This window comes from Natrix helvetica (assembly GCF_964273705.1).
Source record: "Natrix helvetica genome assembly, chromosome: 3".
In the NCBI taxonomy this organism is placed as follows: domain Eukaryota; kingdom Metazoa; phylum Chordata; class Lepidosauria; order Squamata; family Natricidae; genus Natrix; species Natrix helvetica.
In genome coordinates, this window is record NC_138549.1 from 65,478,358 (window position 1) to 65,498,049 (window position 19,692).

General features: G+C 37.8%; 1 protein-coding gene across 3 annotated transcripts in view; it reads left to right on the plus strand.

The window, feature by feature from the left end:
* Positions 1-19,692, plus strand: part of RASAL2 (RAS protein activator like 2) — a gene marked incomplete at its 5' end in the record, with an annotated part of 242,109 nt that overhangs the window by 169,594 nt on the left and 52,823 nt on the right. For all 3 annotated transcript variants that reach the window (XM_081947703.1, XM_081947702.1, XM_081947701.1), the window contains one exon: positions 9,216-9,316. In XM_081947703.1, coding sequence (XP_081803829.1) covers positions 9,216-9,316 — 101 coding nt within the window. The remainder of the gene's footprint in view (positions 1-9,215; positions 9,317-19,692) is intronic.

The following is a 19,692-nucleotide window of genomic DNA, read 5'->3' on the forward strand; positions in this document are numbered from 1 at the left end:
CTCTCCCGTCGATGGCAGATTGAAATCCCCCATCACTAATAGCTTGGGGGTTTCAACCGCCATCTCCGCGATCCGCTCGAGGAGCCCGGGCAGGGCCGTTGATGTATGGCGGGGAGCCAGGTATACTATCAACAGGCCCAGCTGACTCCCTGGGCCCCATTTCACGCCCAGAGACTCACAACCAGATATCTGCGACACAGTGAATTCTCTCAGTGCCAAATCTTCCCAGATGATTATCGCTACCCCACCACCCCTACCTTGGGCCCGTGGCTGGTGGAATACACGGTAACCTGGAGGGCACATTTCCCTGAGGGGCAACCCCCCCTCTGGGCCCAGCCAGGTTTCCGTTATTCCTGCGAGGTCCGGCTCCCCCTCTGTGATCAAGTCACTGATTTTATGCATCTTGGCTACAGAAAGAGTGTGTGTCTGTGTGTGTTGGTAGAAGAAAACAATCAAGAATCAAAGAAAAATATAGTTATTTTTTATAGGCTACAAGGGGGGAGTCAGAGAGACAAAGAGGACTAGGTAGTACCCATCCAAGAAAGGGACTGAGTTACTTGGCATTAAATTCCCAGATTTTCTGGATAAACATTTAAACTGAACAGCGGGGACAGAGAATTAATTGATACAGAACATTTCTGTCCCCAGCAATCTAAAACTCATAGGGTTATCAGTGCATGTAACATAGATATTTGTGCGGGTAAGATTATCACTCCTGCTGTCAAGCAAAACCAAGCATTTAATATTGAGTGCCATATCATGTGCATGAATCATACAAGTGACAAGAAAATAGGGGCAGTCAGGTATAACACAGGTTATGTAAACAGTAAACACAGGGTCAATCAAAATGGACTCAAATGTCTATACACCAATGCACAGAGTATGAGGAATAAACAGGGTGAAATAGAAATTCAAGTAAATGAGGGCAGATACGATATTGTTGCCATTACAGAAACTTGGTGGGATGAAACCCACAAATGGAACATACAGTTAGAACGATTTAAATTATTTAAAATAATAGACCAAATAAAAGAGGAGGTGGAGTTGCACTATATATAAGAAATAACTACATCTCTACAGAAATAGAGCACAACAATGATGAGAACTATCTTGAATGCATTTGGGTCAATATTAAAGATTGTGGTGGGGGAACAACATTGCCATAGATCTATACTACAGGCCACCCAACCAAGCAGAGGAAATAAATGAACTTTTTGCTAGTCAGCTAAGGTATGTAGGAAGCATACCACAATAGTAATGGGAGATTTTAACTACCCTGACATCAACTGGGAAACAAACTCTGCACCAAGTGGAAGATCCAACAGGTTCCTAACGAACCTAGCAGACAACTTTGTTTCCCAAAAAGTAGAGAAGGGAACAAGGGGATCGGCCATATTAGACTTAATTCTCACTAACAGAGAGGAAATGATAGAAGGTGTTGAAGCCATAGGAACCCTGGGGGCAAGTGACCATGCAATATTGGAATTCAACATTATGCAAACACAAGTAGTAGAACAAAGTCAAACTAGGGTCTTGGATTTTAAGAGAGCTAATTTCAATAAACCTAGAGAGAGCTTGGGAAGAATTCCATGGATGAGAATCCTCAAGAGGAAAACAACTCAAGAAGCTTGGGAAATTTTGAAAAATGAGATTACAAAAGCTCAGTCTAGCACAATACCAATGAAGAAGAAAAATAACAGCTCCCAAAAGAAACCAGCGTGGCTGCATAAAGAACTCTCTGACAAATTGAAAGACAAAGAAGTTAAGTATAAAAAGTGGAAAGAGGGGGACATAACTAAGGCAGAATATCAGCAAATAGCCCGGGCCTGTAAAGATGAAGTAAGGAAAACGTAGACTCAAAATGAAGAAAGGCTTGCCACAAAAGTAAAAAAATGACAAAAAAAAAGTCTTCCAACATGTTAAAAACAAGAAAAAGGTTAAGGAAACAATTGGTCCATTGCTGGGAGAAAGTGGCAAGAATTAACAAGCAACAGGGAGAAAGCAGAACTATTTAACTCATTTTTTGCATCTGTCTTTACACAAAGGGATAAAACAGTCCGTCCAACCTATCAAAAACACCACAAAAAAAAATCAGATTAGGAACACAAATTGAAATAGGGAAGAAAATGGTAAGTGAGCACCTGTCTATTCTAGACGAGTTCAAATCACCAGGACCGGACGGATTACACCCCAGAGTTCTGAAGGAACTGGCAGATGAGATCTCAGAACCACTGCTGAACTATATCTTTTAGAGATCCTGGAGCACCGGGGAACTGCCAGAGGACTGGAAAAGAGCTGATGTGATTCCCATCTTCAAAAAAGAAAAAAAAATAGATCCAGGAAACTATAGACCTATCAGCCTGACCTCAATACCAGGAAAGATTCTGGAAAAGATAATCAAGCAACGAATTAGCGAATACCTAGAAGCAAACAAAGTAATAGCCAAAAGCCAACATAGATTTGTCAAAAACAGATCATGCCAGACTAATCTTATTGCATTCTTTGATAATGTGACAAAATTAGTGGACCAGAGGAATGCCGTCGATATAGTTTACTTGGACTTCAGTAAGGCTTTTGATAAGGTAGACCATAACCTACTACTAGGTAAAGTAGAAGAATGTGGGTTGGACAGCATCACCACCAGATGGATTCGTAACTGGCTGACCAACCGCACTCAACGTGTAGTCCTCAATGGAACTGCATCTACATGGAGGGAGGTATGCAGTGGAGTACCCCAAGGCTCTGTTTTAGGCCCAGTACTCTTCAACATCTTCACCAATGATTTGGATGAAGGAATAAATGGGGAACTCATCAAATTTGCAGATGACACCAAGCTGGCGGGAATAAGCAATTTTTCAAGCAATTGTTTAAAATATTAGTGCATGCATAAATAAGTTTTTAAAAACTGTAAGGTACTTATCTTGAATGGAGATCCCATCTTCAATAATTCAGTGACTGGATTTGGTTTTCTGGATAGCTCACTGCATAACATTTCTTCAATATTAAATTCACTATGAATATAACTTTATCCTGTTAGCTGTAATGGTAGATCCATCTTCTTGCACAATTTTGTGAGCATTCCCCAAAACAAAACACATTGAAAGCCAGGAATTCCCTTTTCCTGCAGGGGGGGGGGGCTTCAAACTCCAGGCAGCAATTCTATCTGAACAAAAAAAAAATGATGAAAGCAGCACAGAAGTACCTTAAAAAATAGCATAGTGAAAACGAGAGGAATTTGCTTACCGGTGTAAGCAACCATTTGAAGTGACACATGATAAACAGAAAATCAAAGAACTGATATTGTAAAGGAAAATAAGGCTTGGTAAATGGAGACAGACCCTTTTGGATTTTCCTAAATAAGCTTAAAACAGTGTTGAGGCTTATATACAGGGTCTTTAAACAACTTTGAAATTGTTTCTTTAACTTGTTCAGGAACTGTTAATGGGTTGTTTTCTAGTTAGCAGTGTGAAGGAATATGAACTTGCCCTTGAGAATGAGGAAGGAATGAGCAAACCATTAAGGAGGGACTATGGGAAAAAGTTACTCAATCCTGAGAAAGAAGAAAGAAAAAGAAAATCCCAAGCAGCCCCACCTAGAATTTACTTAGCATACTATGGAGTAGACAGTCAGACAGGCTTTCAAGATTTTGTTATGCTGTCCTATAACAAACAATAAAATCTCTGTTGGGCTGTTTCTTAATTTCCTATTTTAAAGACTGAGACTTACTTTGAATGTTACTAGTTTGGGGGCTGCAAGTGAAAAAATTGTAGGACAAATCTTTCCGAAATACCCAGCTCCCTTCAGAATTAATTTCATGCATCCCGCTTTTTAGTAGAGTGCTTGCAAAGTTACTTTGTGCCAATTATGCATATGGAAGTTTTTGCCGTAATACTTTTTTATTACAGTAATATAGAAAAGATTTGCTCTTGTAAGTTTTATTTTGTTGCAAAGTTGGTTGTGGGGACTGTTTATGCCATCAGAAAATACACAATAAGAGGCAATACTTAACAAATTGGGCAAGTAGTAATAAGATACTCTCACAAAATGTAAATGGATTTTTCAACTCTTGAAAGAATATGGGTGTCAGGGTTCCAAATAGCACCCAAAATTAAATCAAGAGTCCAAGGCAAAGTATTGCTCAAAGTTCCAATTTATTAAGAGAGCAATGTTGGCATATCAGGAAAAACCCAAACCTGAAAGCTTCCTTGTTTTCCCCACCCAGTTGAAAGTTCACGATCTTGCCCCCACACCTACAAGTCCATCACATGGTCCAATCTTCCACTGCCATGCTGGCAGTTCCACCCATCCAGTTCCGGTTAGGTGCAGAGGTGCAGAGACAAAGGATGAACTTGGCTTTCTAGAAAGGAATTTTATTTTGGCTACATAGCATTTAACTCCATACCATCCCTCCTCCCATTTTCCCACAATAGAAAAGGCATAGTGGAATAATAGAAAGTGTGGTAGGCCAAAGATCCAAAAGGAATATGGCTGCAGGCCTGACAATGGGCATATATAGAAATATTATTTTCTCTAAATAGTGTACAGGTAATTTTTGCTTATGTGGTCAACTTATGTCCACAATTGAGCCCAGAGTTTATGTTGCTGAGTGAGAAATTTGTTAAGTTTTGCCCCATTTTATGACTTTTCTTGCCACATTTGTTAAGTGAATCACTGCAGTTGTTAAATTAGTACCACAGTTGTTAAGTGACTTTGCTTGTCAGGAGGTTGCAAAAGACCCAGGGACACTGCAGCCATTATAAATATGAACCACTTGTTAAGCATCCGAATGTAAATCATGTGACCATCGGGATGCTGCAAAGGTCGTAAGCATTAAAAATTGTCATAAGTAACTTTTTTCCGTGCCGCTGTAACTTCAAGCGGTCACTGAATGAATTGTTGTAAGTCGAGGAGTACTTGCACTTAAAGAGCAATTTTAATCTATTGGATCATCAAAAGCAAGGGAGTAACCATTTTTATGTGGTAACTACTATATCCTGAGAGTAAATGTATATCTTCCTTAACGGTCTGTTGGGAAAAGAAAACAGCTGAGTTTGTTCTATCCCTGCAGTAAAGAACAGTATGAATAAATAAAAGCTTTATCTGGCCAAATTGCACTCATTTCAAGAAAATGGAATAATGCTGGGGGAGATTTAAACCAAGTTTATGCAGATGTAACAACAGTATAAACCATTACAGTTTATTTAGCATACTGACCTTTCTGCTAAGTTCCATTAATTAACAGATGAGATCTGTTTATGGCAGAGGTGTCCCATTTTTATTATCTGCCATTGCAGTTCACTAGTTTAGAGCTATTGGCTAATTCTGAAGTTGAAGCTGGAGCATAAAAGGTACCTAACCAGGAATACAGTCTTTTGCAGGTAATATTTTGCTTTGAAAGTCTAAGACATTAGAAAGCTGTCCAGTTTTAGCTAAGGTTACCTTAAAGTTTACTTCAGTTTGCTAAATATACCTTCCGGCAGTAGCAAGTTCACGTTTCAAGGAGAGGGGATGCTTTTTAAATGTTCCCCAGAAAAAGTTGCAGCTTGTTGCACCCTTAGGCACTGTAATCTTAAGTGTTTAGAAATACTATTTCACTAAAGATCTGAATTATATATGAGGAAGCAGTTATAATCCTCTAATTAAAAACATTAACAAGCTTATAAGAAATTGGGAAAAATTAAAGCATCGCTTGTTGGCCATATAGCAACAATAAAAAATGATAGTACTCCCTAAATGACTATTTCAACTGATGCTATTTTATAAAGGTAGCAAAAATTAAAAGGGGTTTATTTATTCCTTGTGAAAAGAATATTTTTAAAGTGGTAAAAGTCAACAGAAGGGTGTATTCACAATAATAAAAATATTCATAAAATTAAAAATTACATACAGACATTCAAGTTGGGGTTCAGGAATCCCTGTGGTACATAGCACTCCTAGCCAAGCAAGTATCATTAAAAGAAATTTGTAAGTTTTATGAATAACCAGGAGCTTTTTTCTTTCTTCCTAAGCACTTGCCTCTTATTTCCCATTAGATGAAAAGCTCATCTGACAAGGGCAAAATATATCTAGGGCCAAGATCCTGGAAAAATGTTAGGGTTTATTAATCAGAAAGACTAAAAATGAAGTAGAAGTAATTTATGTTCATGTCTTTTAATAAATATTTGTTTTCATGATATTGAATGACAAAACAGGCAAATGTAAAAAAAATCATTTAATCAATATTATTAATAACCTATAGGTGTAGCTTGATTACTAAAATGTAGTAACTGATGATCTGTGACACAGTTATTAATTGGCAACAGCTGATTAATATTTAGTCCATATTTCTCTGTAAAATAAGAAAATATTGAAAATCATATAAAATATACTTGTGGGTCTTTCATTCTGGCTGAATCAGATCTGCTGGGGAACTTGCTTAGTTCTTTTCATCTTGCTAGATATTGTACAGTTTTTATTATTCTTCAGAAAAAAGTATTGGATGTCTGGAAAAAGTGCCTAAAAGAACAAGAAAAATGTAATACTTACTTTACAAGATTTTGCCCCCTTTTTTGGCTATTTTATGAAACCAATTGTATGTTTTGTGTTAACTGATTTTAAACAATTCTGTGATCATAATTTTTAAAGCAGAATGGGCAAGCTGCTATGTTAAATTTTAAGGGAAGTGATATATACAGTTTTAGTAACTACAGTAATAATATCCAAGAATAAAAAAAAATAGACAATTGCATTCTGTCCATACTCTTTCTGTCAAAGGGGCAGATGTAACTCAGTCTTTAAAATTGCTTTAATTTAAATTAAGATAGGTGTACTCATATCTTTGTACATAATATGTAGCTATGACAATAAGCAACATGTACACAATTCTTCTACACAACCTGTTTTATATTCCTTATGGAAACCAATCCATGAGAAATGGGCCATTGTCCCAATTCATCAACTATTCCTGAAGAAATTCTAAAAATACTTCAGAAATATATAGACTTTATTTGTCCAGTAAAACACCAGTGTACAATACAACTATTTAACAATTTTAAATAGTGAGAAAATGCTAGAATAATTAGCTAATAATTGATAGCATGAGTGGAGGAACCAGATGGTTTCTAATAGCTATAGCTATTAATATGAATTTTGAAACCACCTTAGAAGTTCCCTGAAGAGTGATCACCCAAGAGTAGGATAACAGCCTCCTGATCACAATGGCAGGAAGAGTTATTAACAATTGGATGTATTATACTTGATTGCCCAAATTTTGATCACACTACTATGTGGATACTCCGATGGTCAGAAATGTTGAGAACCACTTAAAGGTTGCTTTTGCAATGCCACTGTAATTTCAGACCATTACTAGAGGAATGGCTGTAAGTTGAGGACTACATGTACCTTGCAAGTTTTTATCATACTCCATTAAGGATTGTGTTTGAGGCTAGCTTTTCTGAATAATCTCTGCAATAAATTATTATACTTATGTTGTTACTATGACTCTGAGAGAAAGCCTAAAGCATATATTGATTACTTTCTTATATAAAGCATATTTCAAAACTTCTCTTTCAAATAACCCTTTAATTAGGTTTGTTTTCAATACCATGGACAAGTATAGATAGCTTTCTTAATGACATTGGCCCTTTATTTTTACAGATCTTGCTACTGTTGCCTCTCTACCTCCCCTTTGTTTCCTCAATCATTACTTCTTTATTCTGTCCTTAATTGTGTTGATTAAAACTTTGCCTCAGTTGAGTTACAATTATCTGAATCTGGCTCAGTTTAACAATTGCTTTTTAAATGCTAAATTTGTATGGTAACTGAAATTCTTTTTTCTTAATTTCTTAGTTTTCTACTTTAAAGATACTGAAAAAATACTTCAATATTATATGTTTCAAGTTATACAATAATTAAATACAAAATGGAACTACAGTACTTAACACCTAAAGATATCAGTGACGTGCGGTGAGGTTTATGGCTGGTGAGGCTGGGGACGTCATCAGGAAGGCGGGGAATGGGACTACGTGTGCAGGAGGCTGAGGCAGCCTTAGCCTCCTGCACACGTCCCTTTCCCCGCCTTCCTGAGTCAACATGAAGGGGACTGCGGAGCGCGAGCCGCGGTCCCCTTCATGTTGACTCAGGAAGGCAGGGAATCGGACCACGTGTGCCTTTTCCCTTTTCCCTTTTTTTTCTTTTCATGATGAGAGCGGTGAGGCTCTGCCTCCCCTGCCTCCCCTGACCGCACGTCCCTGCTCTAGATCATGGGTGTCAAACTCACATTGTCATGGCAGTGTCACATGACGTATCAGGACATTTTTCCCCTTTGCTGAACTGGGCATGGCTGTGCCCAGCATCTGATGCATCCGGCCCGTGGGCCAGGAGTTTGACAGCCCTGCTCTAGATCATTACAAGCAGTACTTTATTTTTATGAAAAAAATGAAGAGAATTTTCTGTTACTAATAGCCATGTCTTGATTTTTTAAATGGAACGTTCTGTCATGTAAGTTAGTCTGATAGCCTGTAGAACCACCACAGAGACACGTGTTTTTTTGTTTTACCTACATATATTGCAAAACGGAGGCTATAGAATGGCTATATTAAACTTTCTCGGAAATGCTAAACAATATTTTTTGTCCTAGATTTTAATGGGTCAGAGGTTTAACCCAGAAGTTAAAAACATTTTTTTTTCTTTTGATTCAAGGATAGGTATGTTATAAGGACTGAGAAAGAAAAGACTGAAGATAATGACAGTGAGGGACAGGATACCTTCATTATTTTCTTCATTATCTCAGATCATCTATGCTAAGATCTGATGAGATATTAACTCCCTTAAATGTAATTATTAAATTAAAGCAAATGTCAGACGTGGTCCACCTTCTTGCTTCTCATTCCAACAGACTTACCAGTCAATACCACATAAGTATTCCCTCCTCTCTCCCTGACCTTGTTTGGCAATTTTCAACAAATCTATAGCGTTATTCAATTTATTTTTTGCTGACATAAACCTGTTTCTCTATTATTCCTAGAGAGTTATAAGATATAATACAATTTCTTCCCCTGTTACTGATTTTTTTGAATCCCTACCTGGGGCAAATATAAGTCATATTATCACAATTACCATTATCTTTGTTTGAGTTGCATAAACTGAGTATTACTGAAGCCAGTTTTTTTTAAGAGAAGTTATTTTAAAATACTAATAGTAGTTTGTATAACTTCCTTTTTTGTGTCTTTTTATAGGGCTTCTTTAGTAGACGGCTTAGAGGCTCAATCAAAAGAACAAAGAGCCAATCTAAGCTAGATAGGAATACAAGCTTTCGTCGTCAGACCATTGAAGAAAGGTAAGACTCTGTGTGGAGGGCAAAAGAATTAGTTGTTTTCCAAGAATTTGGTGAGGTATATTAATCTGCATTAGTACATATAAAACCACTAAGAAGTTTCACTTAAAATAAACTGACAATTTTTTTTCTACCAGAAATGTTCCCCTTATATTACAATCTACAATTTAAAACTCAAGGAAACCTTTGCCATTGGGTGGTATGACATGTCCCACTCACTGACCCCCGAAGCCTGATGCAAACTGATGAATGGGTTAACTTACCAGAATAGTTTCCCAAAGGGTAGTTGTACTGGGATTTTACTTCATATGCAATGAAAAGTTTCATGACACCTTAAAGGTTTGCATTCTTTATCATAGTACAAGCTTTCCCCTGATGAAGTGCATTTTACTTCACAAAAGTCTTTAGCACGGCATAGTAATTGCTTTTACTGGAAATGGTATCATTAAGTTAAGTGTTGCACTTGACAAAAGAGTTACAAAATGCTAAAGAATATATTAGTTGTCTCCTGGACATTAGTTGACAGGGAACCCTGACTACATAAAGCTTCTTTTAAAAATAAATTAATAGTGTTATCTTTCTAATATACATATATGTATGCATCAAGAATACGTTTTAAATTGTCTTTATAACTATGAGAAACCTAAATCTGTGACTTCTCCTGGTCTTTTCCAAAGTAGAAAAGTCTTCTATTTCATGGGTAACTATCAAGTGCCAGGGAAGTCAGGAGATTCAGGCAGTTCAAAATCTGATCTATTAATGGTCAAGGGAAATGAGCGGGAATAAGACATTCAAGGTACTTTGGACTTAGATCTCTTGTGGGTGTACAGGAACTCATGGCTTATGATGCATTTGTCCCCTCCTTTGGGCTCAGCCTTATCATCTCCTACAGTTCAGTAACAGTGCATAGCTAGCTAAATGGCAGTCCTTGGGCATTCTTGACTTCATTATGAAATACGAGGCTAAATTTAGTACTTAGTAAATCCTAGAAAAAGGTACTGGCAAATCACTTTGTGTTATCAACAAGAAGACAATATGGTCATGTCCAGGAGTTAAATTCAACTTGACAGAGAATGTATCAAAAACATAATTACTTTAGTTTGAAAACAGGACAATTTTCAATAATTATTCCAAAATTATTCAGTTTTGCATTAATGGATGTTTGAAAAGGGAGGATTATGATAAAAAGAAGAAATGGAGAAGTGTTGCAGTAATTGAAAAACCAGACTGATTCAAGAAGTTCTAGGATAAATATGTAAATTGTTTTGTATTGTTAGGGGCATTTTGGCTTCTAATTCTACTTCATTACATTTTAACAGCTGGTGGTTGAGTGAACTGAGCTCCCCCCTCTCCCCAGCTAACGTGAAGGTTGATTGTAGATGTGAGTAATGTGATAGCATTGGCAGTATTGATGGAAGTCATTAGTTCAGAGAGCACCCACTTCTTCCTCAAATGGCTTGTTTTAGCTTAATGATTGTGTTCATAATACTAATGCATTTATCTTTGGTAGTCTTTAAGTTTCCATTCTAATGTTTAAAATAGCTTGCAATTTCTTCAGTTTTTGAAACATTTCTGTCTCTTTATCTTTTTAAAAAATATTGTCTTAATTAGAAGAAAGCAATACCTTTGTGATGATTTCTCAGAGGCTTACTTCTCTTGAATTTTAATAGTTAATCTGTACTCAAATATTAACATGGTTGGACATCCCCAAGTCAAGAGCAGAATTTCAAAAATGTTATTTAACTCAGTGCTTCCTCTCATTGTGAAGAACTGGCAAAAAGAAGCAAATAGATATAGATGAGCAAGAGTCCTAACTCTTGCAGAGATAATAATCATTTGCTTCCTGGGTGTAAATTGCTGTGCCTGATCTTGGGAAAGTATCTTGGGAAAACTGTGACATAAGATGTAAAGTGCCCAAACCAGCTCTCTTTGCAGTTACTATTGTTCATATCTTAACCTTCTGAACCAGGCAAGATCAATTTAGTATGCCAATCATGTAGCAACAAACACTTGTTACAGTCATCATTTTTCAGGTTGTACTCAAGGCATAGAATTATCTCAGGTTTGGGGGGAAAGGAAATGGAATGACCTTCCTTGATGTTAAAATTGATGGGAAATTTTGATTGGACCAGGAGATTAAGGGGACTGGACCAGGAAGCCAGCCTTCTAAGTAACAGCCCTCTCTATTACATAATTCCTTGGGATTAGCCTTTATTCTGATTGCATAAAACATTTTTTAAAAATTTCAGAGTGCCTTCATATTCTAGAGTGATTCTGGCACTCATCTGGGTTTTGTGGTTTTTTAAAAAAATGTGTATATGGATATATTTTAATGTATATATTCATAGTTTAGATTGCTTTTGTACAATGCCCGCAGTTACTGAGTTACTGAGACTGAACTGGTCTATAAATACTGTCAAATAGAAATTATTATATATTCATTCTCTGCTGACTTTAAATAGATTACATGGATTAAAATGATCTTATTGCCAGTGTGCTAGTATTAATAATAATATTTTCTTTTATGCGTCTTAACTGAAAAACAAGAATGAAAACAGAATACAAATATTAAAATGATTTTTTATTGCATACAATTAAAATACATTAAACCTTTTATTAATTTTCTGATTAAATTTGTTTACAGTCAGTCTACAGCAGAGGTGGGTTGCTACCAGTTCAGCCCAGTTCAGCCGAACCGATAGTGGCAGTGGCGGAAGCTCCACCCACCCCACCCTGCCTGGACGCTTATACCCAGAAGCGTTGCATGCGCATATGGGCACGGGTGCACAAGCGAACCAGTAGTAAACCTAACCGGTTTACCCACTACTGGTCTACAGTCATTAAAATACAATTTTAACTTGCGTTGAACTATTTTCTGGGCAGTGTCTACCAAACAGAAATATTTTTTATTTGTGGAATTTACTTATAGGTTTCCCACTGCCACCATATAACACTTGGGAAAGTTCCCTAACTACACCTGAGACTGAGCTTTTTGTATGGTTATTGCCTATCTGTGGAACTGATTTCACAATAAAACATGGGGACAGCTGTCCACCTTAGCCTTTAAGAAGACTTTGTATTTTTAAAAAACCTGCAGAGTTTAATTTTGTGTAGATGTGTGAGAGAGAGATGGATAGTCTAAAATTGGATTAATTAATGGACTTGCTTTTACTTTTTTTTTTGTCCTGCCAATGGACTTACTGTATTTACCAGTTAGAGAAACTATACTTAACTGAATTTGATCAGTTTCATGTTCACTTTATTATGAAAATTAAAATACTGTATTTTTCGGAGTATAAGACACGGGTTTAAGACTCACCCTAGTTTTTGGGGAGGAAAACTGGAAAAAGAAATTTCTGCCTCTGCCTACCAGCATCCATCGGTATTAATCTGGCTAGCATCCTTGCAGCAAATAGCGAATGGCCTGGTCAGCTTCAGTAGCCTGATTTAGCAGGAGCAGCTGTTTCGCGGGTGTAATACCTCCAATCAGCTGTTCCAGACTGCAGGGATTGCCACATACCATCGCTACCTGTGTGCCTCACATTTTTGGACGGTTCCAGGCAGCTGGGATTCTCACTTCCACTTGGATTTTGATAACGAGCAGCACAGATCTTTTTCATTTTTGGAATAGGGAGGAAAAAGAACACGCCCTCCTCCTCCTTCTCCACCTTCTCTTTCCTCCTGGCCAGATCCGTCTCCCAGGCCAGGCAGAAGCCGACCATCCTCCACCTGGGTCGTCTAGAGAAGGGGGAGGCCAAGCAGTGAGCCGCCTTGCCTTACACCTCCCACAGCACCTGCTTCACCTGCCCCTTCTCCAGATGATCCAGGTGGAGGGCAGTCGGCTTCTGCTCCTGGCTCAGGAGACAGATCTGGCCAGGAGATGCATGCCCCATTTTTGCAATTGGGGAGGAAAAAGAGTGTTTCAGGCGGAGGGCAGTTCCAGGCTGTGGGGATTGAAGATCTGTCTCCTGGGCCAGGAGCAGAAAACGCCCGCCCTCTGTCAGGGCTATCTGGAGAGAGGGCAGATGAAGCGGGCTCTGCGTGAGGGGTGTAAGTAAGGCAAGGTGGCTCACTGCTCAGCCTGCCCCTTCTCCAGATGACCCAGGCGGAGCCTCCTGCTCCTGGCCCAGGAGACGGATCTGCGATCCCCACAGCCTGGAACCGCCTGCCACCTGAAACACACTTTTTCCTCCCAGATTGCAAAAACGGGGCATGTGTTCGTTCTGGCCAGATCTGTCTCCTGGGACAGGAGCAGAAGCTGACCATCCTCTGCCTGGGTCGTCTGGAGAAGGGGCAGGATGAGCAGCAAGCTGCCTTGCCTTACACCTCTCACGTAGAGCCACCTTTACCTGCCCCTTCTCCAAATGACCCAGGCGGAGGGCGGTTGCAATTGGGAAGGAAAAAGAGTGTTTCAGGCAGCAGGCAGTTCCAGGCTGCAGGGATCATGGCGCAGCCTGGAACAGCCAAAAATGTGACGCACGGAGGCTGAAAATTTCCGAAGGGTGAGGGCCAGCAGGGCTGCATTGTAGTATAAGACACACCTAGATTTTTACCCTCTTTTTTGGGGGGGGCAAAAGTGTGTCTTAACCAAGTCTCTTATTTCTATCATGGAATCTTTCAATTATGAGAAAGACAGAATAGGATTATTTTCATATGAAAAATAGCTGTATATCATTGGTATTTCATCAGATTTATACTATAGAAATTCAGAAGAAGACTGAAGCCAACTAAAAAACATTTTAACTGAAATTGTAGAAAACTTTGTGATGCCTTGATCAGAAGGAATCAGATCTCTAAATGTGTATAATTCTCCTTTGATGTAACTAGTGTTCTCTCCTTTTTGTAAGCTTTGTTTTTGTTTTTGACTTGCCATGAACAGCTGTTCCCAGCTATTTGTGTATCACACGCACTTTCCAATTTCTTAGAAATCCCCCTGCCATTGCAGGTCTCCCTTAGCTGAGTCTGAAGCAAATTATCCTTCCAGTACAATCTCATTTCTGATATTGCCTGACATGCTTCAGCTTGTACTTCAGGCATATTTTGGTCTCCTACTCCATGAAGGATTTTTTTTGGAAATGCAAGAAATTATAATGAATTGGACATATGAGTCTTGTCTGCTGCTTTGTTTTGCTCTTTATGCAGGTGATTAAGAAAGGATTAAACTAATCCTGCGTTTCACTTGTGAAATTTTGTTTTAAAAAAGAAAAACAAATCACCAGGTTTTTATATTTAGTATATAGGCAGTTGATTATACCTGTTAGGTAATATAAGGGATTGAAGATCTTTCTTACTGGCCCTGGAAATCCTTCCTTTTAATTTTGCTTATAATGGGGGAGGGGGCAGAATGATGGCTGAGATAGATTGCATATGTCAATGGCTGCAGTTAAAGCTCAGTGGACAGCTGGGAGAGGTTTTATCGTCTTGGGATTTATTGCCATGTGAGAATCGGCCTGATTTAGTAAAAGTCATTTTATGGTATTATCAGACAGCTGCAGATTGTCAGAGGATCCTCTCCATACTTCCAGAGAATGGCATCTCCTAGACTCTACAATATCCAATAGCCATGGCTTTGGGGTTCTTGGTGAAACGGTACTCTTTGTATTCTAGGTGGGTCTTTTTTTTAAAAAAAATGTCCTCTTGCAATACAGAGAATCCTGGCAGATCAGCTTAACAGTGTCATATAGTGCAGGCTTTCATTTTATATTTTTCATGACTTTCTTGCCTGGTTTCTAACTCTAATTTATAGAAGGCACCAATAATGGGGTGGATTGATTTGCTTCTGTTTGATCTGGAGGAGTAAGAATCTGCTAGCCACTTTGCCTCATTGCTGCTTCATAATCGGTATATAATATTTCTGTGAATATTGTGTGCTTGAGTGGTGCTACGATTCTGTTATGCTTCAATGAATCAGAGTTGATAAGTCTGCTGCACAGTAACTAACAGTGAAACCTTGAGTGTAACACCAGTAGGGAGCTTGCCAACCTGAAGTCAGAGGATGTCTTATTTCCTCCTGTCAAAAGTAATGTAGCAAGAGACGTTTGTTTGTTTGTTTGTTTGCCATCAGTTATTTCATCCCATTGTAGACTTCGTTAAGTAGTGCCATAGGATTCCATGTTAGCTGGAATCATTCAGTGAAAGAGTCTTTTTAAAGTTTTTTGAAAGTGACAAACAGTAGCAGATAGTTAATGATTGGAAAGGGACCCAGAATCCTGTGAAAAAATGGTAATTTTGGTTTTCCATCACATTCTATGTTGGCAACTTTCTCACACACATGTATACTTTTAAGTAGAAAATGTAGTGCAGTCTCTGGTTATTAAACTTCAGACTTGAAGATTGGTTTTTATAATTTATCATTCTGCCAAGTAAACCTGAGGAAGAAAGTTGCCCAAGGCTGTTCAGTGAGTCTACAAACCAAACTGCAATAAGGACTTAGATATGGCTTACTTCCTATTTGCTTGAATATGTCATGTAGTGTAAGGTTTATGAGTGCAAGCATTTCACTAGGAAGGGTAATTTAGGGAACTGTATGTGGCATTTTAAATCAGCTATATTAAGTCTATGAAGAGTCTAATCTCATTTTGGTGGATGAATGCTACCTATAATTAAACTTCCTTGATTTGTTCATATGGCAAATGAATTAGATTGTGGGTGATGTTGGTATTGTGTTAGCACCAGCCTTAAGTTTGCTTCTGAAAGATTTGCAATCCTTTGGAATTATTTTAATGCCTTGTCACTGACTCATAGTAATCATAATTGAAACCTGCAATTTAGATTTCAGACTTTAAATAGGTCAGAAGCAGCACATACGCTTCATATGCAAAGAGCAATAAACTCTTCTCTTCCCTCTTCTTTAAAAACTTGTTAGTCGTCAGGTTGGGTGGTAGAATGGCATGATCACATTCCTGTTGTGTGTTATCTGAACCAATATGAGAATGAAAAGCCACTAACCTGAAAATGTTAGTGAAATTCTTGGTTGCCACATAATAAACAGAGGAACGGATTGTTTCTTTCTTAATCTTGGATAGTAATAGAATAGTTGCTATAGCCAGCACAAGGCAAAGTGCCTAGTTGCTAATGGATGGTAGCTTCTGCTTATAATAGCACCTTGCATCAACATGATCAGAGCAGTCATTCAACCAGTAAGGATGCAGTTACATGGCGCTGTTTTATCCTGGTGTTGAACAAAAAGGACAGGAAAGTTCTTGACATAGTCAGTGGCAGTTCACTTTAACAAATCACATCAGTGGCCACTATTATTTATTTATTTATTTATTTATTTATTTATTTATTTATTTATTTATTTATTTATTTTTATTTATTTATTTATTATTTATTTATTTATTTATTTATTTATGTGCATCCAGACCTTTTTTTAACACGTGACCTACTGGGAGGAAACTAGTGAGCTACAGAATTAGCAGTATAATTTGTGAGTTATATATGCAATGGCAAGTAAAGATATATAAAACATTTTGATTCTGAATAATTTTCAAGCTCAAACTCTGCTTTTTAATTTGAAAAAGTTGTTTTGAGGTTGAAGCAGATTTCTCCAACCATTATGGAACTGATTCAAGCTATAAAATGTTCTGTTTTGAATCTAAATATAGACATTTCACAGTGAAGTTCACAGAGTGTTAACTAGAACAGACCGAATGCTGTTAATTAAGGCAGGAGTCTATGACTTTGCAAATTAGGAGTCACTTATAACCTTTTCAGCGGTGAACTAATAATCATTTTCGACAATGGTAGTAGGACAAGGCCAAAATAAAATGTGATTTAATCTTCATTTAAGAAGTATTTAATTTAATAGAGATTATATGATTATTTCATCATTAACCTCTGCAGAGAAAAATTGCAGTTACCTATTATCTGTCTCACTTTTTATCTTATGTGAAAGGGTTTTTTTAATAGTTCTTGGTTGTAGAATTTGGGTGGGGGGAGTTAATAATCCAGGTTAAGTGGAAATGAAGTAAGTATTTGAGAGGCCAATGAAACTCTAAGAAAGAAACAAAAACATATGTTCATACATAAACTGAAATTTCTTCCTGCCACTCTGCTGGTCTTCATGATGTTCCAGTTTACAACAATTGTGCTTCCTTTGATTAACTTCTATCTTTGCAGATACACTAAACACCTCTTGTTGTTCCAATAATTTCCTTTCTAATAGAGGATATCTCCATAGGAAGCTAAACAGAGATCAGCAGAGGATACAGCCTGCTTGGCACTAAAAGGCCTCTAAGTGGGAAAGATGCATAAAGTTTTTGTTGTACTCTTCATCTCCCCTACTCCATTTCTCTTGCTCAGAGATCTTGTGTCTGTATCTTGAAGGAAACGGAGTAACTCCTCCTCCTCCTTTGAAAGGTCACACCTTTGCGGTGTTTGCCAAGAGTGCTCCCTGAGCTCTGCCACTGCTGCTTCTCCCTGCTGTCTACCTCCCCTAATCTCCTTATGGATGCAGCACCATGGCAACAGACCCAGGGCTGAGCAAGCTGGGCACGTACCAGCAACCTTGTTTTTGTCACCTGAGGGACGGGAGGCAGAGGGTGAGCGATAAGGGAACAGAGCTTGGGTAAGGAACGCGACTTTGCTCCCGCAAATTGTTCGTCCTGGCTCCTCTTGGAAGTACCTCTGTCAGGCTCTGAAGCAGAAGCATTGACCTGCCACTGAATGAGGGCATTGCAGCCTTTGGAATTCCTCTTCTGCAATGTAGCCAAAGAGGTGTGTGGGTATCAGGACACATGGCACCGCTATGATTTGGGGATGCACAGTCAGGTGGCTGAACAATTGTTTCATGTAGGTGTGCTGGTTATTTGTCTGCAAGGATCTAGCAGTGCAAGTTGTGCTAAAAAGTTATGCTTGTGATGATTTGCCTTTTCTTTGGATGTTCCCTTGGTGTAAAGAGAATGTTGGGAAAGATGTCTCTTCCTGGCCTTCACTTTTTTTATTTTTTGGACTTCCAGAGGGTTTCGAAAAGAGCTTGTTATAGCAGTGCTTGGATGGGAACTTCAAAAAAAAAGTTTTTTTTAAAGATTGGCTTTTGCCACACACATGTAAGATATACTTTGCTTGTTCATATTGGTGACTGTGCAAGACAAACATGTTAGGTTTGTAGTGGTACTAGCAGCAATTTGAATGAAACAGATTTTACAGAAAATACTCGCCCAGGTTTTTCACACTGCATTGGACCGTTTTAGTCACTTCTTTTCAAACATGTTTCATTGTTATTATCTTTTCTATGCTTGCCTGTAAGTTGAAACATTTTGTCTGTTCAGGAGCTTTAAATCAGGACTGTAGAGCTGAGGGAAAAACAAAACAATCTCTTCCAGTTGCTTACAGGCTTTTTGTTAAATTGGAGGACAATGATTTAACATTAAAAAATTGAGGGTAACAATGTTCCCTTTTTAACTGGCCCTATAGATAGGTCTTTTAAAAGTTTGAAAAATTAAACCAGGGAATGACCTTATTTGACATTTAAAAGCAAACAATAATACCAGAAAACAAAACTGATAACTCTGGAAAGGAAAGAGACTGGTTACAAAATATTTCCTGCTCTCTTTTATTTTCTGTAAATACTAATTAATCAAAACTTAAATTTACAATTTGAAATGGACAGAACCTCAGTAGAAGAAAATGTAATTTTCATAAGAGCTATTGCAGACTAAAAGCTGCAGCAATTATGTCACCAATCCAAAACTTTAGATATCGTAAGAGAAGAGCTGCATTAGACTATGGTGGAGGAGTCTGGTATCACCTTTCTGTCTAACCAATTTTATTACAAGCTTTTATGAGCCGTAATTCCCTTCACTATATTCATGCAGGTACCAGGCTGATGTAGGATTTAAATTGGAGTGAGGTAAGGAGTGGTTGGGATAGAAGAGAGGGAGAAATAGGTTGACAATACACAATCTGTCTTTCTTCTCTTTCGTAACCTGAGATTGATTAGTCAGAAAAGGGGGTACCAGATTCCTTCTAATCCAAACTGTAGAGATTTAATTTGAGAAGAATTTTAACTCCAGAATAAAGAGGAAATGATTAAGAAATAACTACTTATTTTTAAATATGGTGTCAGAAGATTGCCTGACTACATTTTTCATAAAGTTAAATGAAGTGCATTTAAGTTTTTTAAAAATGGACATCAAATTGTGTCAAAAAGCTTTTGTAGTTGTTGGGTTATTAACAGCCAGAAAGGGAGCGTATGCAAAAAGGAGACCTAATATCTGCAGTTTCCATTTTTAAGTAATAATGTAGTTAATACGCTGGTTTTCTATTGCAACAACAATATCACTCGGTAGAAAATATCCTGTTTAATTCTACTTCAAACATCTACAAGTTTTTGTTTTGTTTTTGTTTAAAAACAGTTTCTAGTGAGCTTGCCTGAA